This window comes from Papio anubis, chromosome 3, assembly GCF_008728515.1.
Source record: "Papio anubis isolate 15944 chromosome 3, Panubis1.0, whole genome shotgun sequence".
NCBI lineage: Eukaryota > Metazoa > Chordata > Mammalia > Primates > Cercopithecidae > Papio > Papio anubis.
In genome coordinates this window covers 97,210,882-97,235,597 of record NC_044978.1, presented here as the reverse complement: position 1 = coordinate 97,235,597, position 24,716 = coordinate 97,210,882, and the positions used below count along the sequence as shown (strand labels likewise).

The 24,716-nt window shown below is 36.9% G+C and overlaps 1 protein-coding gene across 4 annotated transcripts in view; it reads left to right on the top strand.

Annotated features, from left to right (window-relative positions):
• Positions 1-24,716, top strand: part of SCFD2 (sec1 family domain containing 2) — a 556,166-nt gene that overhangs the window by 271,331 nt on the left and 260,119 nt on the right. For all 4 annotated transcript variants that reach the window (XM_031664454.1, XM_031664453.1, XM_017958819.3 and 1 more), the window contains exon 5: positions 7,867-8,116. In XM_031664454.1, the coding sequence (XP_031520314.1) occupies positions 7,867-8,116 (250 nt within the window). The remainder of the gene's footprint in view (positions 1-7,866; positions 8,117-24,716) is intronic.

Here is a 24,716-nt window from a genome sequence, read left to right as displayed (position 1 = left end):
GTATGCTACCTGCTCCCCTGACCTCCATTCTCTTTCACCATGTGATATGCCAGCTCACGCTTTGCCTTCTACCATGATTGTAAAGCTTCCTGAGACCTTACCAGAAGCTGAGCAGATGCTTGTGCCATACTTGTACAGCCTGCAGAACTGTGAGCAAAATTAACCTCTTTTCTTTATAAATTACCCAGTCTCAGGTATTCCTTTATAGCAATGCAAACAACCTAACACAGAAAATTGGCACCAGGAATGGGGTATTGCTATAAAAATACTTGAGAATGTGGAAGTGGATTTGGAACTTAGGAATGGGCAGAGGCTGGAAGAGTTTGGAGAGCTCAGAAGAAAAGAGGAAGATGAGGGAAAGTTTGGAGCTTATTAGAGAGTGGTTCAATAGTTGTGACCAAAATGCTGATAGAAATATGGACAGTGATGACCCAGGCTGATGAGGTCTCAATTGGAAATGAGAAAGTTATGGAGAATTGGAGTGATGGTCACTCATGTTATGCAAGATGACTTAGAGTTTCTGGCAGAAGAAATTTCTAAGCAGCAAAACATTCATGATGTGATATGGCTGCTTCTAACAACCTATGACCAGATATAGGAGCAAAAAAATTCCTTAAAATTGGAATTTATATTTAAAAGGGAAGCAAAGCATAAAAATTTGGAAAAGTCACAATCTGGCCATGTAGTAGAGATAGAAAGAGCATTTTCAGGAGAGGAGTACAAGCAGACTGTGGAGCAACAACTTACTAGAGAGATTTTACATGACTAAAAGGAATCCAAGTGCTAATATCCAAAACAATGAGAAAATGGCCTTGAAAGCATTTCTGAAATCTCCTTTGCAGCCCCTCCCATTACAGGCCCAGAGGTGTAGGAGGAAACAATAGTTTCAGGGGCCAGATCTGAGGCCCTACTGCCCTATGGATCCTGGCCACTCCAGCTCCAGCTGTGACTCAAAGGGCACCAGATACTATTTTAGTTGCTGCTCTGGAGGGCACAATTCATAAGGTTTGCCAAGTTTTACATGGTTTTAAGACTGTAGGCACTCAGAGTGCATGAGTGAAGCAGGCTGGGCAGCTTCCCCTTAGATTTCAGAAGATGTACTGGAAAGCCTGGATGTCCAGGTAGAAACCTGTTGAAGAGGTGGAGCCCCTGAAGAGAGACTCTACTAAGGCAGTGTGGAGGGGAAATGTGAGTGTGGTGCCCCCACACAGATTCCACACTGAGACACTTTCGAGATGAGCTTTGTGGGAAGGAGGCCACCATCCTCCAGACCCCAGAATGGTAGAGCCACTGGCAGCTTGCATCCTGAGCTTGGAAAAGCTGCAGACACTTAGCTCTGACCCATGAGAGCAACCTTGGTGGTTGCACCCTTCAAAGCCACAAGGGCAGGGCTGTCCAAAGCCTTGGGAGCCTACTTCTCACACCAGTGTGCCCAGGATGTGAGACATAGAGTCAAAGACTTTTTGGGGGGGGCATTAACGTTTAATGTCTGCCCTGCTGGGTTTTAGAGTTGTGTAGGGTCTGTTGCCCCTTTCTTTTGGCTGATTCCTCCCTTTTGGAATGGGAATGTCTACCTAATTTCTATACCATCATTGTATCTTGGAAGTAAATAGCTTTTTTTTTATTTTTCAGGCTTGTAAGTGAAAGGAACTTACTCTGAGTCTATGATGAGACTTTGGACTTTTGAGTTGATTCTGGAATGAGTCAAGACCTTGGGGGACTATTGGGAGGGGATGACTGATTTTTTATTGTGAGAAGGACATGAGATTTGAGGAGGCCATGGATGGAATGATATTTGGATATTTGCCCTCTCCAAACCTCATGTTGAAACCCTTGTACCTAAGAATGAAGTTTCGGCTTCATCAGAAATTCTTGTGTTCAGCTTTAATGATGTCACAGAACAGGTTTAATAGTGTTTATGTCAATATTCACTCCTTGTAGCAATGTATGAGAGGTTTAGTGACTCCACATCCTTGCCTACATTTGATATTGGAAGGTTCTTTTTTAATTCTTTTTTTCACTTAGCCATTCCAGTTAGTATGATATGGATTTACTGTGAATTTAGCTCGCATTTTCCTGTTGATTAATGATGCTGAGTACATGTATATGTGCCTAATGGTATTTGGATATCCTCTCTCATGAAGTCTGAAGCTTTGGTATACTTTGTACTGATTTTTTGAAGTTTTTTGTGTATGTTGGAGACTGGATTTACCTTTTACTGCCTTATTAGTTACATCTGATGAACAGAAATTTTAGTAAAGTCTGGTTTGTCAAAAATAATAATAACAAAAAAACCAAAATGTGATCCCCAGTGTTGGAGGTGGGGCCTGGTGGGAGATGTTTGGGTTATGGGGGTAGATCCATTATGAATAGCTTGGTGCCCTCTTCATGGTAACACGTGAGTTCTTGCTTTGAGTTCATAAAAGATCTGGTTGTTTAAAAGAGTGTGGTACCTTCCCACTTCTCTCTTGCTCTCTCTCATCATGTGATGTGCTGAGTACCCCCTTTACCTTCCTTTGTGATTGAAGATTCCTGGGGCCTTACCAGAAGCCAAGCAGATACTAACACCATGCTTGTACAACCTGCAGAACTGTGAGTCAAATAAATCTCTTTTCCTGATAAAGTACCAAGCCTCAGGTATTCCTTCATAGCAACACAAATGAACTAACACAATGAGTTGCAGAGATGGGTTCTCCAGCAGAAGCTTAGCATGATTTGGAGTTTTACTGAGTGTCTTCAGGCTGTGCACCACAGAAGAGCAGGTGTACAGCCAGCCTGGCCTGCTCTGCAGCCACGTGGAATAAAGCCTGTTTGCTCCTCATGCCTGCCAAGGTAGCCAGTACAGAGACAAACTCTGACTTTGCAGTGGCATTTTAATTGAACCAAAAAGATCAGCTTTTTTAAAGAAAACACATATTTTACAGAGGGCCTTTTGCACATAGTGACTGAGGACTCATTCACGAATAACAGGAGCCCCAGACTTCAAATAAACAAAAGGTTTTGTCACTGTAGACACAGCTTCAGTCTTCTACCTCCTACTAGTAAGCCCATTTATATCAAAACAAATGAGAAACTTAATCTCAGTACTTTGTAAGGAAGCCTTTTTTCTTTCGGTCTTGGATTTGGTTTGCTGTGCGTGTCCTTTTTAAATGGGAGTGTTTAATAATGTTTATATTGCCTTTGACCTTTCACTGACTGTTGCAGTTAAGTTCCAAGATGTGATTTCAAACCCAGTATTTGCAGGCTTCCCCTCCCTCCTTTGAGACTACCAATTTCCTCTTCTTAGAAGGTCTAATTCTCTTTCCAACCATCTTAATCAGTTCTAAGAAAGGAGCCTGTGGGGTAGTAGGTGGGAGTCGTGGTAGTAATAATTTGTATTTACTGGAGGCTGTGTGCCAGGCACTGTGTTGTGTAATTCATTTCTAATGTTACATCTTCAGAACAACCTAATGAGGCAAAAGCTATGATTATATATTCCTAAATCAGATAAAGTACTTTCCCCAAATTAGCCCTCAGAAAATAGGGCATCACTTTATATTTGAGTCTTTACGAGGACTACCCTATTGTGGGGATTATGTCATTTGAAACCGCAAAGTAGTTTAACCAATTGTCCCAATGTTATGCACACGGATGGCTGTGATATAGGATTGCCTAATATTCAGGCATTTATGGTGTTGTTTCCATTTTACAAATGAGGAAATTGAGACTTGGAGAAGGTAAATAATTTGCCCAAGGTCATACAGCTAGTAAGTGGTACAACCTGGATTGAAACCCAAGCGTATTATCTTATTCCCACATCCTTATTATTAATCCTCTTGAGATTCTGTCTTCTGCCTTTAAAACATTTTCAATCTATGGAGTCATTGATTTTTTTTCTTCCTTATTATTAAAGTTCCATTCTAAGAATAGAGAAGAGCAGAAAATGTATAAACATTCAGTTTAGAACCATGCTTTTATGGATAGCACTAAGAGGGTCTAGTCTAGCTTACCTTCCAAGCCAGAGCGGCAGAGGGTTCTCATTGCTTCATCTTTGGCAGATGACCACCCTGCCTGTCTTTGCCATTGATGGAGACTTTATGGCTTCTTGGGTCAGTCCCTTATCTTGGCTGATGGCTCAGGTTGTGAGGAGTTCTTCCTGACCATGAAGTCTTTATTTCTCATCCCTGCCCTCCCTTCCCCTTCCTTTCTTCTTTTCCCCTTCCTTCTCCCTCCTTTACCTTCCCTAAGCATTTTATTTTAGAATAGCTTAGATTTACAGAAAAGTTCCCAAGATAGTACAGAGAGTTTCCATATATTCTTCACCTTATTGTTAGAATCTTATATTACTGTGGTGCATTTATCAAATATAAGAAACTAGCATGGGTACATTAACTATAAACTCCAGACTTCATTCAGATTTCATTAATTTTCCCCTAAAGTCCTTTTTCTATTCCAAGAGCCCATCCAGGATACTAAAATTGCATTCAGTCTTGCTCTGTTGCACAGGCCAGAGTGCACTGGCACAATCATAACTCACTGCAGCCCCAAACTTCTGGGTTCAAGCGATCCTTCTGCCTCAGCCTCTTGAGTAGCTGGGACTGCAGGCACATGCCACCATGCTCAGCTAGTTTTCTATTTTATGTAGAGACTGCAGTCTCACTATGTTGCCCAGGCTGTTCTCAAACTCCTGGCCTCAAGTGGTCCTCCCCTATTGGCGTCCCAAAGTACTGGAATTATAGGCATGCGCCACCACACCTGGTCTTTTTTGAGCATTTACGTTTTGCTAAGTAGCCAGCAGTAAGAGTATGAATTCCTGCCTTCACAACAATGGTAGAGTTTTTAAAAAAGGAAAAGGGGAAGAAAGTGAAAATGGAGACCTGGGCGTAACATGACTTATTGCCCAGCCATCCTCTGGTCAGATCATGTCAGTTTAGAAAGAAGAGATCCTGAAAAGTTAAGGAATTAGAGGAACAATCAGCGTTGGAATCTAGCTTCTTTGAACTAGAATCTCTTTATTCTACCATCTCTGATGGCTCTTTAAGATTGGTCAGTATTCCTGACTTTGTATTCAGATCAGTTATAGGCTTCTTGGGATGCATGAAACAGATTTAGAATGTAATTTTAGAAATTGGTATATACAACAGAATACTGATAGGGTATAACTAATGAGAGATTTTATTCTCTTGCACATATCATAGACCAATGACTTGAAAATTAAGCTCTGAAGGCCAGATGTTAGTGAATGAATCTTTACAACTGATCATGATGATTATTCTATTCTGTTTTATAACTATATAAACTTTTTGTAACTATATTTTAAAAAATCATGTTGCTCTGGAGGGAGACCCAGAGGGCTCCTGTAGAATAGATGCTTTATGTATACACCTGGTTTCTAGAAATGGGACATAAAGCAATGAAAGAATCTGTTTATTGTCATCCAAGGAGTTAGTGATAGAGTAAACAGCAAAAATGAAAGCTGCAACCTTCATGACCTTCTTTTAACAGGCCAACCACAGGACTCTTTTAAATTACTTTGGGCAGCTTATAAAGCAAAGAAACACTTGAAGGTTCCTCTAGAGCGAGTTTGCCCAACCCATGATCCATGGGCTGCATGTGGCCCAGGATGGCTTTGAATGCAGCAGCCCAAAAGGAATTGATAAACTTTCTTAAAACATTATGAGATTGTTTTGCAATTTTTAAAAAACTCATCAGCTATCGTTAGTGGTAGTGTATTTTATGTGTGGCTCAAGACAGTTCTTCTTCTTCCAGTGTGGCCTAGGGAAGCCAAAAGGTTGGACACCCCTGCTCTAAAGAGTCCTGAAGCTGTAGGGCAGCCGTAGGATGTCTTCAAAACTTTCGGCCCCCTGGTCCTTTGGAAGCATGTGTGTGTTCACACTTGGTAAATTGTGTCTTGTCACCATGTGACAATAAAATCTCTATTCTGTTCTTTTCCATTTTTATCTCATCCATTCCAAGGACTGAACATTTTATTTTTCTATGGTACATTGTGAACATCCAAGATTTTTAGTGGAAATAAATGGTAACAGCTGTTTTTTGTGTATGAAATATAATCATGAACCTTAACCTTGAGATGATCTATCCAAATTTTTCCAGGTGTGGAAATGGCTTGACTAGAAAAGCTCATTTTGGGTAATCATTTCAGCACAGAACAACATTGAGCTGTTTGCTGTTAACTTTCTCTTCAAAAAGAGAAAGAGTTTCTACTGGTATTTCTTTATTCTAATATTTCCTTTTAACACGACTTTTCCTACGTAAACTGTATCCACAATAAAGCTTTTCTTCTTTGAGCATTAAAAAGAACTTTTTTTAGAGACAGGGTCTTGCTCTGTTGCGCAGGCTAGAGTGCACTGACACAATCATAGCTCACTGCAGCCCCAAACTGTGTGTGCATATTCATACACACAGACGCACATCCTAAGATGTGTTTCCTTTCCCGCTTTATTTTTCTTTATAGCACTTACCACTCTAATATACTACAGTAGTCCCTGCTTGCTTATCTGCATGGGATATGTTCCAAGACCCAAGACTGTCAGTAGATTCCTGAAACTATGCATAGTCCTGAATCCTGTATATACTGTGTTTTTTTCTATACATACCTATGATAAAGTTTAATTTGTAGATTAGGCACAGTAAGAGATTAACAATAACTAATAAAAATTAGAACAGTTCTAATGATATACAACACTGAAAGTTATAGGAATGGGGTCTCTCTCTCTCTCTCTCTCTCTCTCTCTCTCAAAACATCTTATTGTATGTAATATTTTTGGACCACAGGTAAGTGAAACCATGGAAAGCAAAACCATAGGTAAGGGTGGGCTGCTGTTTATGTTTTACTTCTTTTGCTTTTTAATTGTTTTCTCTAACTACAATGTAAACTCTATGAAAGTAGGGAATTTGTTCTGTGCACTGCTGTATTCCTAGACTAGTGCCTACAACATAGTAGGTGCTCATTGAATGGTTAATGAAAGTTGCAAGTTGTGTTAATTTGGCTCCTGATTTGAATGTAAATACAAAGTGTAGAGTTTTATCTTATAGGATTATTTTATATTTTAAGAAGAATTAAATCATATTATTTAAGATGAAGATTTCTGTATTCACCAAAAATCTCAGAATTTATGATAGAAATATGTACAGTTTCTGTACATAATACAGTTTCTCCAGTAATACAGTGCTATTATCACATTCAAAGAATTTTGAAATCCTCTGCTAAATATCGCTCAAGAAGTTGTGGAAGAGCTAAAGGCATTTTTTAAAATTTAATGCGAGTTATCTACTGACTCACTCAGAGAAATTTTGAATCCTAAGTGACATTACCCTGTTTGATTCCATATTTTATTCATCGGATTTAGCAGAAAGTGACTTTTTGTTGTTTTAAAAAGTATTCTGGCTAATATTTGCTGATATAGAGACTATTATAAAGAATATGCTGGAAAATCCGAGGTGATTCCTTTGAAGCAGTGTCAGCATTCATTTGGATATATAGATGTTGTCATGTTTGTTTTTTTGTTAAGTAATATTATCTTACAAATATACCACATCTCTTTAAAAAAATTTCAAGTATCTGAAGTACTTACATTTTTTTTCTTTAAAATTAATGGACTCCTATTTGTTTAAGCAATATTAAGATGATTTAATGAAACCTACAACGTGACAAGGCATTTTATAAATTAGGACTTTCAAAACAAAAACTCTAATGCCAAACTACTTGTAGTATTCTCTTCAGGACAAGAAAAACGCAAATAAAAAGCAATGCAGCCGGTAAATATCACATACAGACTTGTTTGAAAGCTATCATTAGACTAATGTAGTCCATAAATTATATCTTTGTAGAAGATTGACATATTTTCATGTCATTTTTTATTTTAGAGTATTGGGGAGTCAACAATGTCCGTTGTGTTAAATCAGCTGTTGCCCATGATTAAGCCTATAACCCAGAGAACCAATGAGGACTACAGCCCTGAGGAACTGCTGATCCTTCTCATATATATTTATTCTGTCACTGGAGAGCTCACAGTAGACAAAGACCTGGGTGAAGCAGAAGAAAAAGTCAAGAAAGCATTGGCTCAGGTCTTCTGTGAAGAATCTGAATTGTCACCTTTGCTGCAAAAAATTACAGGTAAGTGTCTAACAAAGATATGGAACATAAACATCACTAATACACAAAACAGGTTTCAAAATAAATACTGTTTTGGGAAGAGGAGGTAACCATCTTCACTGGAGTTGTTTGGAATTTTATGTGGCCTGATGAATGCTAGCCAGCCTATAGCAACGGTCCCCAACATTTTTGGCACCAAGGGCAGCCATCAGGGGACAGGGATGGAGGTGCATGGTGTCACGATGAAACTGTTCCACCTCACATCATCGGGCATTAGTTGGAGTCTCATAAGGAGCATGCACCCTAGATCCCTCACATGTGCAGTTCACAGTAGGGTTCATACTCCTATGAGAATCGAATGCTGCTACTGATCTGACAGAAGGCAGAGCTCAGACAGTAATACTTGCTTGCCCACTGCACACCTCCTGCTGTGCCCGATTCCTAACAGGCCACGGACGGGTACCTGTCTGCAGCCCGGGGTTGGGGACCCCTGGCCTATAGGGTTAGAGGTTTCCACTGCAGTATTTTTACGCAATGGCATGGTAGTGACATGGCCTCCCTTCTAATTGCTTGTCAGAATTAATATTCCTTAGAGCCAAGACCTTGTTAAAATAGCAAAATACAGAGCGTATAATCTGTAAGGGAAAATAAAATGTAGTACATCCTATTCAAAGAGTTTTTATTGATATATTCTCTGTGAGATTGTCATTTCAAACTTTAAAAACTGTTTATTTGAGATGTTACACAGTATTATAGGATTGGAAATGGCCATTTTCTGTAGTGTTTTTTATATATATAAAAAATATACATATTCCAATTTCCAATTTATATATACCTGTGTATATATATACATATAAGTCCAGTATATATATATATGTGTGTATATATATAATATATAAGTCCATGTATAAACAGGTGTGTGTATATATAGCATATATACTTATATACACACACATATATATACACACATATATTACGTGTGTGTGTGTGTGTGTGTGTGTGTGTGTGTGTGTGTGGTTTTTTTTTTAATTAAATAGAGATGGAGTCTCACTGTGTTGCCCAGGCTGGTCTCAAACTCCTGGGCTCAAGCAATCCTCTCTCCTTGGCCTCTCAAAGTGCTGAGATTATGGCTGTGAACCACCATGCCCAGCCTTATATTTTAACTTTTCTTATTTTATTTTGAATTTGAATTAATTAGTATTATCCAGAATAATACCTAAACGTCCCAGTAAAGTAGGTTCTGCTAATTTTAGGGAAATATGATTAAACATCATAAAATCTAACTACCTTCACTTCCAATAATAACTGCAATATAACTCATGAAGGCATTCGTGTTATTTTGTATCAAATTCAATATTATTATTTATATTTTGTGTAAAGCTAATTTCCATGAGTATGGATTGAGCCTGTGTCTATCTGAAAGTAAGAAGTTATTAAAAGTTCCGTATGAAATGTGAGTACTTTAAAAATGTACCAAATTTCCATTCATTTGCTGGTGTGTGTGTGTGTGCATGTGTGGGTGTGTTTAGGTGTTTGAAGACTTCTTCATTCAGGAAGTTGCAGCGGAGGCAGCTTATATATCCTCCATCTTTTCCTCTTGTCCTCTGTTGGGCCTCTCCGGGAGGAGTGTCCAGACTTCTCGGGAGCAGGATGTGCCGCTGTAAGCATTAGTCTCCCATGCATGTGAACTTTGCTTTGTGCCCACTGCTGACCTTTCTTTTGGTTGGTTATAGAAAATGAAACCCTGTCAAGACGGAAATTGAATGAAGTTTCCACAGAAACGAAATGTTTTCTTGCTTAGTATAAAACCTGTTTGCCAACTTAAAATCCATTTAAGAAAAACTTAATGCCGTTTCATTAAGTATAACACTGTATGTGATTGCATGTGTGTGTTTGGCCATAAATAAATTTCAACTTAGAAAGTTTTAATATGATTTATACAGTGCTTGGAAGCGTGCTGGGATTCAAAGTAAATTTGAATGCTAGGAGAATTTAATTAAAATTATTCCTAAGAAGCATAATTTCAGAAACAGGTTAACGAGATGACATGTTTTAACCGAGGTTATTTGGATAGCTTTTTCTAACATTTGTATGTTGCTATGGTACTTTTGGAACTGAAATCATGCTGTAAGAGTATTCATTTGATATTCACTCAAGGTGTTCATTGGCCCAGCACTTCATTTTTTAATTAGTTTCTCTATTTATGGTTGCTTAGAATATGCATGTTCTTGCTTTTAAAATACTTCTGTGCATTCATACTAATATTAGGAAAATTTGTAAACTCAGAGATTAAAGATTAAAAAATAAGAGTTTATGGAAATTTTAGCATATTTTTAAATTTTAGAGACATAATACTAAGTACAAATTGCTGCTTAGATTAACTTTGGATATACACTTTAAACAGGATAAAGAAGATGTTACTTAAATTTGACATATTCAAACTTACCACTGGAACACACACACACATTTTTTCAGCCTTTGTGAAGACAAGTAGGACTTTATTTCTTGGCCAGTATAGATATATCTCTTACTAAGTATGTCAAGAAATCAAAAATGTACTAAAAAGAAGGATTTATGTTTTCAGTTAGCTGCTGAAATGATTATTGATTTACATCTCAGGATAAAAAGTAATAGCATAGTGTTGGGGCAGTGGTGACTCTGACTTGGTCTTGTAGATTAGGAAAGGATATCCCAGTACACATTGAAAGAACTGAATTGCCTTCCAAATGTGCTTTGTGTGTGGTGGAACTAGGTTAACCTGGCTTTTACAGTGAACTTGCCTACAGTTTGCTGTTGGCAAGTTGGCATAAGGTTTGCACTCATGTTATTCTGATGTATAGTTTTGGTTTTCTTGTTACTGAGTGTCTAAATTTATTTTTTGCCTCATGCACATTTTGTGGTTGATGAAAATTTGGTTAAAAAGAATTATTGAAAATAAGGAATCGATTAACAATCGAATGACAGTTCTACATACAGTGCTTTAGTTTTACAGATTTGGATAATCCTAAAAGACGCATTTCTGAACACCAATTCCAAGTGTTGATATCTGAAAGATCAAAATCCCTAAAGCCTAAGTTCCTAACACCTAAAATCCTGAAAATCACAAACACAGGATAGTTGAATCATGTATGGTGGAACCATTATCTTGTTATTGTCTTTATTTGGAAATTAAGTATGGTTTAAGAAGATGTGCATGGTTGCCAAGTTGACATGGGTTGGACTTGTGGACTTAATTTTACTTGTCAACTTGACTGTATTAAAGAATACCTAGACATCTGGTAAGACATTATTTTGGGTGTGTCTGTGAAGGTGTTTGCAGAGGAAATTAGTGTGTGAGCCTGAGTGGATTAGGTGAAGAGCTGCCCCTCAGTGTTGGTGGGCACCATCCAAACAACTGGGGCCGGGATAGAACTATAATAATACAGAAAGCAAAATGATGTCTCTCTGAGAGCTAGGACATACTTTTCTTTTGCTGCCTTAGACATCAGAACTCCAGGCTTGATGGACTTCAGACTCCAGAACTTACATCATTGATCCCCAGAATCCTGAGGCTTCTTCAGCCTGAGCCGTGTTACCAACATCCAGTATAAATTGGAGATATAAAATGTGTAGAGACTTTCAAAGAGTTCTAACTCATTTAATGTTTGTTTGTTTTTTTTTCACATTTAACTCCACAGAACTACATTATCACAACATTGACTTTGTGTGTAAGCATTGTGCATGTATATAAAAACATCGAAACTTCCTCAATAAATGAAGAGGTGTCCTTTTCATACATCTGCACTTGTGAAAGACAAATTTTCTCGAAATCTTGGCTCTTGTGGGTGGTGACTCATTGTTTTTTTTTTTTTTTTTTTCCTGTCTGAGCCATCATGGTTTTTAATCAATCTTGTCAAAAGACATAGGTTGTTCATCATGGTAATTCAGATGATTGCAGTTATATAAAGCTGGGTGTGTGCAATTAGCAATTAGAGAGATATATGTTTATACATTTCCCTTTTTGACCCTATTTCTCTATAAATATAGTTCCTCTCATCTTAACTGTTATACCCCTCTGACTGTTATTATTATACCTGAGTGTTTATGCTTGCAAAAATAGATATTATTATTGGCTGTTTTATTGTGTAAAGTGGCTTTTGGAGTGTTCTGTCATGTTGTTTATCAAATAAATCACCTTTTAAAATGTAAATATCTTTAAAGATTAAAAACTTTTTTTCCCAGAATTATACTTTTAGGATTGCAGTGTTGAGGATTTTAGCTTTAGAGGTTCTGATCTTTTAGGATTTCAACATTAAGTATTAGGGAGTTCAGGATTGCATCTTTTGGGTGTATGATTATCTACCCTGCATTATCATCTTAACTGTTCATAGGATCAAGAAAGTAACCATTTTTGTATACTAAAAATTTAAGTGTGCTAACATCACCCAACTGATAAACAGTAGAGCCTGGAATTGAGCCCAGGTATTCTGGATCTGTAGCCCACGTCTTTAAACGTGATATTCTAAACCTGCTCACCTCTGGTTACCGTTTCATGTATTATATTCTGTAACTCATGTTTGCTTACATATATCATTTTATACCATGCATGCTCAACCATCCCATTATGTTCTTGTGTTTTTGAACAGAGAATTAATATTCTGGTTAATATGTTAGATATTGCCTATGCCTTTTAATCTGTCTATATTAGCTACTTATAGATCTTGCCATACCTCCCTATTTTTATGAATGTATCCTCTTTGTTTCTGCGTTGTTATAAAGAATTTAAAGTATTACTTCTAGCCTTTGAAATCTGTTGGTTGCCCAGCTTTCTAAAACAAGGCTAAGAAACTTAAATTTTGTTTATTTCGATAATATCTCTTGACAGTGATTGCCCTGTGGATTAAAATTTATGTTTTCTTTTATCTGTTAAATATGTAGTTTACTTTTGACAGTTTCTTTCATTTCTCTGTATTCTTCCCTTGTATGGAAAGGCAATAAAAATATCTGACAAAACGAAGCAAAACAAAACAAAAATTTAAGCATGCTCAATGGTAGCATACTATTTTACTTTTATTCTGTTCACTTTTTAATAGATACTTTTGGGGAGATTTCTAGAATGATGGGCAAAAATTCACTTTTCTACTCACACAAAATAACAAGGGTTGGCTCTCTGCTTTTCGAGGGTAGGAAACTGTAAAAAGAAAATTGGTACAGCCAAGTATGTTGATTAGTGTTATGCTTTCTCAGTCCTGCTAAGTTCAAGGAGAGTATCAGTTTCCATATACATTAGTGTTTGCATGGCAGTCATAAGAGAAAACAAAGAAAACTGTTTGAATTTTCTTCACAGAATGAAATCAAAACACTATTTTTAAAGATCTGTGTAAACTTGGAATGTCATCATATGAGAGGTATATCAAAAAAAGTATAGTGTTTTGATGTAGAATTCTTGATTTGAAAGTCTGGGCTCTGCTGTTTTTCAGCAGTGAGTGTTAGTGGGCAAATCATCCATCCTTGAACCTTGATATAAACATAATTGCCCTATTGACCATTCTTGATTTTGCTGAGAATAAAATGATGTTATGTGTGTTAACTAATGTTTGGTCCATCTAGTATTATAAATAGGCTATTTTTCTCCCACCACCATTATGATTTTGATAGCATCTAGCTGTCATATAGGGTAGTGCTTCCCTAGCCTTTTCTCATCATGTGCATATAGACAATGAGAATGTTTGCATAATATATTGAGGTAAGTGGACGAGACTCTTGTGATCAAAGGCAACCAGCCCTGGGGGCTCTGGCCAGTCTAGGTCCTACCCAGTTGACCTGTGGACTGAGGTGAAGCAGCAGCTTGGCACACCTCTGACCTATTAGGAGCAAACCAGTGCTTTAGGGTATATTGATCAGAAGGCTCTGAATCAGGAAACAAAGGAAAACAAGACTTTAATATTATTTTTTGACACAAAAAACTACTTTGGAAAAATTTGTTTTGCTAAACATGTTTTGTTATTACTCATTGATTTACTCACATTATTATTCATTGATTTTCTGTGTATTTCTATAGTATCTTTAAAGTCCAGGTCAACAAGGGCTAGATCTGTTTAGGCTTAGTGTAAAACTAGAGAATGAATAACTCAAAGTATCTAAAAATGCAGTGGTTCATGACAGAGGCATGATAATACCCTAATAACTGTAATTTACATTTATCAAACTCTTATTTTACTGTTGGTAATTTGATTTGATTATCAATTACAATACCTTTGTATGCATTAGGATACCCAGTTGTATGCAATGAAAAATTTACCATATTAGCATAACGACTGGGGTTTATTTTTCTAAGCAAGAAGTCCAGGCAGAATTCATGCTCTTTCTGACTTCCTTCTTCACTGTCCTAGGTGTGGTTTTTATCATCATGGTCATGAGCTGGGCACTTCTCCTCCTGGGAGAAGTATCCATGCTTTGGGCAAGAAGTGAGGAAGGATGAAGGTAAAAGGCATATACTAGCCAAATCTGTCCTTTTTTATTAGGAAAGCAATAGCTTTCTTGAAAGCCCCACTCAGAAGACTTGCATCCTTGGCTAGATCTGGGTTTCATGGCAACCTCTGACTGCAAGATAATATGGTGAGTGCATATTTTAACTGGGTGTATATTTGTCATAAACAAAGTAAGGATTCTGTTAGAAGATAGAAGGTGAGAATGTACATTAGGTAGGAAAATTGTATTTGCTACAATTACAGACTTCTCCGACAGAGGAAATTCTAAGGCAAGATACTGTGAGTTGGAGTGATGTCCAGTGTTTTAATATTACAGTTATAATATTAAAATTTTTTACAGTATATACTGAAATAATGATCTATTGTGTGCTGTATCACTGGACTTATATCATAAATATTCTCAGATTATCAATATTTATTGACCACATTTATGTACCTAGCATTAGTCTAAGCTCTCTCAGCATCGAAACCCTGGGCAGTGGTAATAGAACACACAGGATTTGGAGTCAATTGGATCTAGGTTCTTGTTTTGACTCTGACTCTTAGTAGTTGTGTGCTCATTTCCATAAACTTGCATGTCTAATAATGTAGCCCAAATATCTGAATTCAAGTGAAATGTATCTGTAATACGAACTTCTCTTTGGCAGAATTTATTTGCAGATATACTACTAGTTTTTCAAACATGGTTTGGTACAGAAAATATGGTCTTGTGTCTAAATCTGGAAATGATAAAGTTAGTTTTCATTGTGTTTTCAGGTTTTCCATTTATTCTTTCCTTTAATCCATCAAAGTATACTTTTTGGGAGTTTTGTAGATATCTGGGTTTTTGTGGTAGGTAAAAGGAGTCATAAGGCACAATATTATTGTGTTTTATTGATAGAAATGTTCTCAACAATTATCTAGTCTATTCACTTTGTTCATGAGGACATCAAAGTTAATTGAGGTCACAAAAGGTTATTTGACTTGCCTCGCATCACCAATCATAGCCTGTTCAATGAGGGGATAGGACTAAGGTTTGTGTCTTCCAATTCCCAGTCCAGAATTCCTTTTACTAGACCAGTGATTCCCGACCTTTGGCTCACGGATCCCTGGGAAAACATAAGACTTAGTGCAAAGGGTCACTGCTTCATGTGTGCTTTATGTATCATCCATGAACTAGATATTACTCTTCACATATAAATATACAAATATTTGTAGATACAGTTGTGATTTATAAAAGATAAATTTATTTAAAGATAGTGCTGAAGTTACATAATTTTTTCTCGTTTTTCAATTAACAGATATCAAAAGCATGATTATATTGTGTCTTCATACTTTAAAAATGGTTGAAACCATGGGTTAGCACAGGAATCTCAAACTCAGATGTTTACAGAGGCTAGAAAGAAATATAAATAACTAAAGTAGGTTAGGTTTCGGGAAAAACAACAGTGAAAATGCAATGATAAATGGAAGGGATGTATAGTCTTACTAAAATGGGCAATAGGGAGTGGTGGAGACTGTGTCAAACTAGAGGTCCTCTTTTTTTCTTTTTTTTTTTTTTGAGACAGAGTCTTTCTCTGTTGCCAGGCTGCAGTGCAGTGGCACGATCTTGGCTCACTGCAACCTCTGCCTCCCGGGATCCAGTGATTCTCCTGCCTCAGCCTCCCAAGTAGCTGAGACTACAGGCACGCACCACCTTGCTCAGCTAATTTTTTGTATTTTTAGTAGAGATGGAGTTTCACCATGTTGGCCAGGATGGTCTCGATCTCGACCTCTTGTGATCCACCCGCCTCGGCCTCCCAAAGTGCTGGCATTATAGGGGTGAGCCACCGCGCCTGGCCTGAGATCCTCTTATTTTTGCCAGGGAAGCATGAGTCTGATATTTCCAATCTCTCAAGAAACCAGGAATCTGGATTTTTGAAAAATTGAGATCACCAAAGTTTAAGAAAGTGGTTTAAATTCAAAACATTACATGAATCAAAGAAATCTTACTGGTGGACAGAATTCAGCTTGTGGACTTAACAATTTCTAGTCTTTATTCTAGAGCCCTGGCCTTAGGCATTGATTACAGAAGAATGCCTTTGAATCTCTAACTCTAGAAATTATTAGAAATCTAAAAGGTCTCCAGATGGATAAAATGATGTGCTGCACTTTTATCAGAAAGCAAGGGAAAGTACCCTATGATCTCCTTTTTTGATTACTTTTAACTAAAACAAAAAAATTACATTTGTTTATATTTTAATCTGGCTTAAGTTTACTAGTGATATAGAATAGCTTTTTCTTTCAAATACATTCTATAAAGTTACCATTTAAATGGAAGTAGGCTTCTCATTAGAACTCTGTCTATTGAACAGAAAAGGCTAAGAGGCAGTTTTGGGTTAAATACAAGGCAGACATCTCTGGAAACTAAAGCCAGCCAGAAAGTCTGATTTACTCCATGAGAAGAGCTTCCCAGCATGAGGAACTGACGCTGGGACTTCTGCATTGGTAGGAATTGCACTAACTGAGTTCTTGGACTTTAAGAAACTAGAATGTGAAAAGTAAGTTTTATGGAAAGTTGCGAGGCTCTCCTCATGTTCTGTCAAGATAGTATTTTTTCTAGCTACATCTATATCTATGCTTCCTTTGCTATTTAATTCCCAAAACTTTGACATAAAATAATGGTATAGAGATTCCTGTTATTCAAATTGGAATAATCAAAAGCTTCACATTGCTTTATATAAAATGTATAAATTACCTTTATAACGAACCATACTTTTTAAAAATTATCTTCAGCTTTTTAAAAGTTTTGATTTTAGGTCTTTCCTAAATTTTTTCTTCTCTGTTTTTCTCACCTGTTCATTACCTTGTTTAAAATCAACCATGTTAAATGAGGAGAGACAGGTCTGGTTTAAAAAGCACTCTTATTTTTTTAAAATTTTATTTTATTGTGATAAGAACACTTAACATGAGAACTACCCTCTTAACAAGTTTTGAAGTGTACAGTACAGTATCGTTAACCATAGGTACCATGTTGCACAGCAGAATAAGTAGAATAAGTTCTACTCTTTCACCTTGCATAACTGAAAATTTATGCCCGTTGATTAGCGAGCAACTCCCCAGTTCACCTTACCCCAGCCCTGGGTAACCATCATTTCACTCTTTGATTCTATGAATTTGCCTATACCTCATATAAATGGAATCACACAGTTGGTGTCCATCTGTGACTGGCTTATTTCACTTAGTGTAATGTCCTCAAGGTTCATCCATGTTGTCACATATTACAGAATTTTCTTCTTTTTTAAAGTTGAATAATAGTCCATTGTTTCAAAGAGATATTAGCATTCTGGTATTCCCTGAAGCACACTGTTCATAATAGTCAAGCTATGGAAACAACCTAAATGTTCACTGACAGACAAATGGAAAGCAGTGTTCTTAAAGACACTGGGAAGGTAGGCATAGTCTAGTGAGCTCTCAGTTGGGGTTCTCTTACGTTCCCCACTAGAAATCTAACAGAGCAGAGTCTTATCAACTATGAATGAGAAAGGAGTTGAGGATTTGTTTTTCCTTGGGTTATGGAAGGCAGCTCATGGTACTGCCTTCAGCTCTAGTTTCCAAAGGAAAGCATGTATGTATTCTTATCCATAGTAAAACAAGGTCACATTCTACAACCAGTAGTAAAAATCTATTTGCAATGATTTGTTTATGTTATCTCTCTTCATTGGAAAAGTCTGGGTCTAATGTAGACCATATAAAATTATTATTGTTCCTCATGGCTACCACTTAATTATAAAAGCTTGCATCTCCATTAGCACAAGGCATGGATCTTTAGTTTATTATGTTTGAGAAGTTGTCTTTCAAACAAAGCACTTTTCTTACTTAGCCAAGTAATTTTCTCCAACCTTGTAGAAAGTGAGTCTTCTTTATAACATATGAAGTACTTCCCAAAAGAGAATTTTTTGTTTTGTTTTGTTTTGTTTTGCTTTTGAGACAGAGTCTCGCACTGTCACCCAGGCTGGAGTGCAGTGGCGCGATCTGAGCTCACTGCAAGCTCCACCTCCTGGGTTCATGCCATTCTCCTGCCTCAGCCTCCTGCGTAACTGGGACTACAGGCACCCGCCACCACACCCGGCTAATTTCTTGTATTTTCAGTAGAGACGGGGTTCACCGTGTTAGCCAGGATGGTCTCGATCTCCTGACCTCGTGATGCACCTGCCTCGGCCTCCCAAAGTGCTGGGATTACAGGCATGAGCCACCGTGTCTGGCCTCCAACAGAGAATTGTAAAAGACAAGGAGCTAATAACAATTTTTCTTCTTATGCTTCCCTTACTATCACCTCTGCATTCTTCTCTCATCCCACAGTTTTTCCTCAGTAATTCATCAAATTTCAGGATATGTATAGCTGCATATTTCTGCTCCCCAGGACACTATTCCAATTGAAAGGCAGTTTTGAGGATTTCAAAAATCTTTTCCTTGAAGAATTGTCCCTTAAACCTTGAGCATACCTCCTGGCTTGGTGATGACAAGGATGTTGCTATGGTAACTAGAAGAATGATTCTACACGTCCATCACCAGCTTTCATGTCACCCACACTTGAATGAAAACTTTAGCTCATTACAGTAAGTGAAAGTGTATAAAACAATGACTGTCAAATTCACCCACTCAGCTAAAGGAAAACCTCAGGAGTAGGGGGAACACTCATTTCAGAAAGGATTTTACCTAATCTCTTGTTTCTAATTTAAATATTCTCATTTATTGTGTCATGCCAGTATTAGACTTTTCCATTACAAAATACACCTTCATTTCTAGTGTTTCAGATTTGTTATTTCAAGGCTGCCAAAACAAAACAAAACAAAACAAAAAACAGCTTTAAATATTTGTTTTCTATTGTATTTTGCAAGGTTGTTTGGTATAATAGGATCTATTTTTTCTCTTGATTTCTAAGATTTCTGCTGGAAACTCTGACGAAGAACGTATGTCTGCCAAAATCACTCCCAGGAGAAATGTTGGAACCGTTACATTTAGTTTTACTATCCAACATATTAAAATAGTTACCCATAGCACATATTCCTAGGCACTATGTCAATGAAGTTTAAGATGTTTAATACATGTTTATATATATCACAAGCTATGTAGATAGATGCTTAGAGCTTCCTATTGAGGTAGCTAACTAGTTAAGTAATTTTGCTAACATATTAAAGGATCACTACAAATTACTTTCTCAAGTACTTAATTTTTCCATGCCACATCACAAAAATGATTATTCTTATCTGAGACACTGGAATGAATCTTCTTGTACTAGTATTTATTTGTATACAAATGCATGACACATATTGTCCATGTCACCAATTTTTATGACAATGCTGGCAGTAATAATTGTGTTTGTAATTATACAATGAATTGTGTAAGAGATTAGCTATTACTGATTCTTGTTAACTCTCCATTAGAGAGAAGAGATGGAATGCATGGAACACAAGAGTAGTTTTCTTGAACACAAAGCTATGGATCAAATTGGAGAGATGATGTGATGTGGTTGAAAAGAGCACAGTGGGGAGGAGGCTGAATTTTCACTCCTAATTATGCCCATAGTTGTATAACCTGCAAGTCACTTAGCTTGCTCCAGACTCAGTGTACTCATCATAAAATGAGAATCTTGTTTTATGCAAATCTAAGATATCTTCTTCCTCTGCCATTCTATGGTTCTAGCTTCATATGCTTTTTATTTTTATCTGAATCAATATACTCCCTCATTCGCTTCCAAATTAGCTCTTCCTCAGTACTATCTGTCTTTTTCAGGGTCACATCGTCATCTCAGGAGGGAAGCAGTGGAGTCATTGACTCACCTTCACTCCCATGGTAGGCAGCACCTCCCTGCAACCCATTTCTCTTTCCTTTGATGTGCTGTTTAGATCTCTCCAAAGATGCCTCTTTATTCCTGGACACCCATTGGCCCATGGCCTTCTGTCTGACATCTCTGACTCCTTGCATACCCAGCCATTCATCCTGCATACTGATCCCAGGGAACATTCTTAAATTTAATTTTATATTTTAATGCCTTTAAGCTTTTTTTAAATCTATTATTACAGTAATAAATTCTCATTGTAGAAAATTTGGAATCATAAAGAGCAAAGTAGTCCACATATAAATTTCATTTTGTTGATACTGCCTTTTTCCTTTTTTTCTGCTGAATCATTCATTTTATGCTTAATGATTTAAAATCAGAGCACTTGGATTATTACAATTATTAATTCTTAGTCATATATTTTGCTAATATGTTTTTTCTGGTTGGTGTTTGCCTTTTATATTTGCGTTTAGATAGAGATATTTGCCAGAGATAGAGCTATATTTAGGAGAGTTGGGGCAGGCACCCAACAACATGATCAGTATTCTCTGCATCTTCTAAGATGTTCTTCCTTTTAGTTATTGGCGTCATCCTTTCCTATCACAATTGCCTCTGTGTAACGCCTCATCACCCCCAGCCAGTTTTGGTTTATGTCATTCTAGAATAGCAACCCATGAAAAAAGAGGGTTTTTTCTTCCAGAGGTTGTAGATCAGTCCCAGGAAAGGAAGCTGACTGGCCTTCAGTCACTTGCCAGGGGGATGGGGTACCCTTTGGCCAAACCAAAGTCATGTGGCCATAATTGTGTGTGTGTAGAGGGAGAGGGGAGATGGGGGAAGGGATTCGAAGAAATGGTCAGTGGGGTAGCACTGCAATTGCTGGTCCCACAACTGCCACTTAGATTGAGAGTTGGAGTGATTCCACAAAGGAAGGGATACCAATATACAAAAACTAGATATGTCTACCATAAGAGCATTCGTTAAAGAACCAGGTTTATATCTCTGTATTTTAAAAATAGAGGTATCTTGTCTTCTCTCACAGTGAGTTTGATATTTTACTTATAAAAAGATAAAAATGTCACTGACATCTGAACAGTTGCTTCAAGATTTTTTGTATGCCTAACAATAATTGTATGGAATTTCCTCTAGTGTCTTAAAAACAGCCTCAGAGCAACTATTGACTAAAATAATTCTTAGAACTCTTAGCTGCTTTCACCATGTGATTGCCCTTCAACTCTCAAATAATGGTAATTGTGCCTGTCTTGTGTGGCTGTGTAATTATATACAATTCTTTAAGTATAAGCTTTAGAAGAGCAGGGATTGTCATTTGAATGAAATTTATATCTCTCTTTATGTTTATAATTTCCTTTACAATGGGTTATTTATAATTGGATTTTTCCTTGTTACAGAAGTCATTCTTTTTTATTTTAGAATACTTGAAAGATCTTTTAGTTCTTTTTAAACATTTTTATAAATTTATGGGATACAAGTCTAATTCTGATACATAGATATATCATATAGTGGTGAAGTCAGGATTTCCAGTGTGATCTTTTCCTCTTTAATAAACACAGAATAAAATTTAAAATAAAACTCACTACGCAGAGAAAACCAGTTAGTATTCTGATATGTATTTAGTGCAAAGTCTATTGATAAATAGAAAGCCTGATCCCATATATGCTTTCCAGGTGAAGGTATCAGGTAGGATTTTGTTTTGCATATGTTTTGCAGTTGGTGTATTAAGTTCATAGTGCCTAGAATAAAGAAGACATGGATATATTGTCAACATTAAGATATTAAAACTAACATTGGAAAGCAAGTTGTTGACAATGTTGGTGCTGAGTTTATGTCCCACATTCTAGGAGACATTATTGCATAGAAGTAAATTTATCCTTAATCAGAATGTAAAAAGGATCCTCTAATTTCCAAATGAGGTTCATTAGGATCTTGAATGGGAGGAAAAACATTTAGTTACAACCATTTCAGCCTAAAATTGCAGCAGAAAAAATACTAAAAGAGATGCAACAGGCTCTAGGCTTTGACTTACATTATTTTACGATGTGAGAAGGCAAGATTAACATTTTTAAAGCCAGAAGGAGAATGTATGCATGCAACCATGCTGATACTGATTCGTATTTTAAAATTTAGTTTTAAATGTAACCAAGAATGTAATTCCCATAGAAGCCCGACTTTTTCTGCCTTCATGTGTTGCCTGTTTATTCTGTCCTTAGCACCTGACTGAATTGGTCCCAAATGGAGTGTTAATTTTCACTGAACTGTTTACAAAATGAAGCCCCTTTCTCTATTTTTTTCTTTTCATTTTTTTTTCCCCTCCAAGATATACGCCTGAACTTTCCTGTCTGGCTCTTGAGTTGTTGCCAACCTGACAGAGAGCCAACTGGCAGAGGAAACTGATGTGGTGCAGTGTTCATTAGCAATTTACATTTCCCAACATGCAAAATGCTTTAGAGTTTTAATTTTTGAAACTTTTTTAAAGCCAAATTATACTGTAAAATGACTAAACTCTTTATTTCCTTATTTGTGTTGTGGTAGTTAAGAAAGACAGTTAAATCTGTACTGTTTTTTTCACATAGTGATGTACAATTTGGAGGTTCTTTTCCATACACATCACCACCTTGCAAAGAATTCAATCTTTGGCCAAGAAAGTTTTCTTCATAGTTAAAATGTGATTGTATACATGCTAACTGAGGATGCACAGCCTTTCTGTGAAATCACAGAAACAGTGCACCATGTAAACAGTAACACTGTAGTTATAGTTCATAGTATTTCAGTCATCTCTTTCATGGACAAGAAGTGAAGCACATATTTTCATATATTTAAAAAATGTAGGATGCTTTAAATTTTGTTTCAGAAACATATTTCAAGGCACCAGTTTATTTGATAATTGTATCTCTATTATTTTTTTAAACTTTAATCTCTTGCTTACCGTTCCCCTTCAACCTTCCTCCCCTCCTAACCTCACAGCTCTCCGACAGAAATCAGAAAACATGCACATATTATATCTTATAACTGGTCACCTTGGGAGTCTGCACATTATATTCTTGATTATTTCAAGTTGTTCTCCTTGGAAACACAGAAGCCCAGACAAAATGACATCATTTGAGATGAGTACATGCCTTTTATTTTAGAAATGAACATTTAATGGCTTTTGACTTTGAGGTGATTATAGCATTTCAGAGTAGCAGCCCTTCCAGATATTAGAATGGAAGTGTTGAAGCTGTTATACATCAGATCAGCTACATACAGAATTTAGAACAGAACAAAAGCCATCAGTATATATTTGTTGGAATTTTTTGATGAAGTATGTGCAAATAAAAATCAAAATACCAAATTCTTAATTACTTCCTTATTGTTATTATCTTTACAGTTTTTTCTTGAGCCAATTTATGTCTAAATTTATTTTACTGTCAGACTCAACAAGTGAAAACAATTCTGGGAACATGCATATATTGGATTTTTTATCAGCTTTTTTTTTTTTTTTTAGGACATGGCCCTTGTTCTGCAATTTTATGGTGAAAAAAATCAGCGTTTTGCTTAAAATAACAGAATAGCAAAAATGCACATGATTGGGCTAAAAAAAAAAAAAAAAAATCTGGGTTATTACTCTCCAGGGTAGGGAGGAGCTAGAAATGGTTACCAAATAGTGTGCTACACCCACCATGTCCTCTCTGTCTGGACCAAAGTAACACACCCCTCCACACTGGACTTCTCAGAGCAGCAGAAGGTCATTTTTCCGTGGCCAGTTTCTTAGTTCTGAGGCCTTTTTTTTTCTTTCATTCCCTCTGTCCCAGACAGAGGCCTTGCCGTTCCTTAAATATATTATACTGCCTGAGATACTAAGTGCTTGCAAGAGCAGTTCATTCCAACTGATTCCGCAGCCCAGCCCAACTGTTTCCGAGCTCAGCTCAGACAACTCCTGAGATCAACCTTCTCTGACAGACCAGCTCAATGCCTCCCAACCCCATTGTGTGTTGTAAAGTGAACACAGTTTATTACATATTTGTGTGTTACTTTGATTAGTGTCTCCCTTCCCACCAGGATCATAAACCCTGTGAGTTTTGCTCAACATTGTATCTCAAGCACCAGTTGTGCTTGGGGGCACATATAAGACTCTTAATAAATATTTATTGCATGAATGTAGGAATAAGAAAAGCTGATTGTGTTTCAGAGTTTCCTCTGATGCTGTGCAACAGGGCAAATATGTTGCAAGTTTACCAGATGAACTTAGCTTTGGGGAATAGAAAATTTGGTTGAAGAGGGAAATGGAACGTCAAAGGAAACCATGAGTTTTGAATGAGAGTTTTTAAATCCCATTGTTTGAAATATTGTGAAGAAA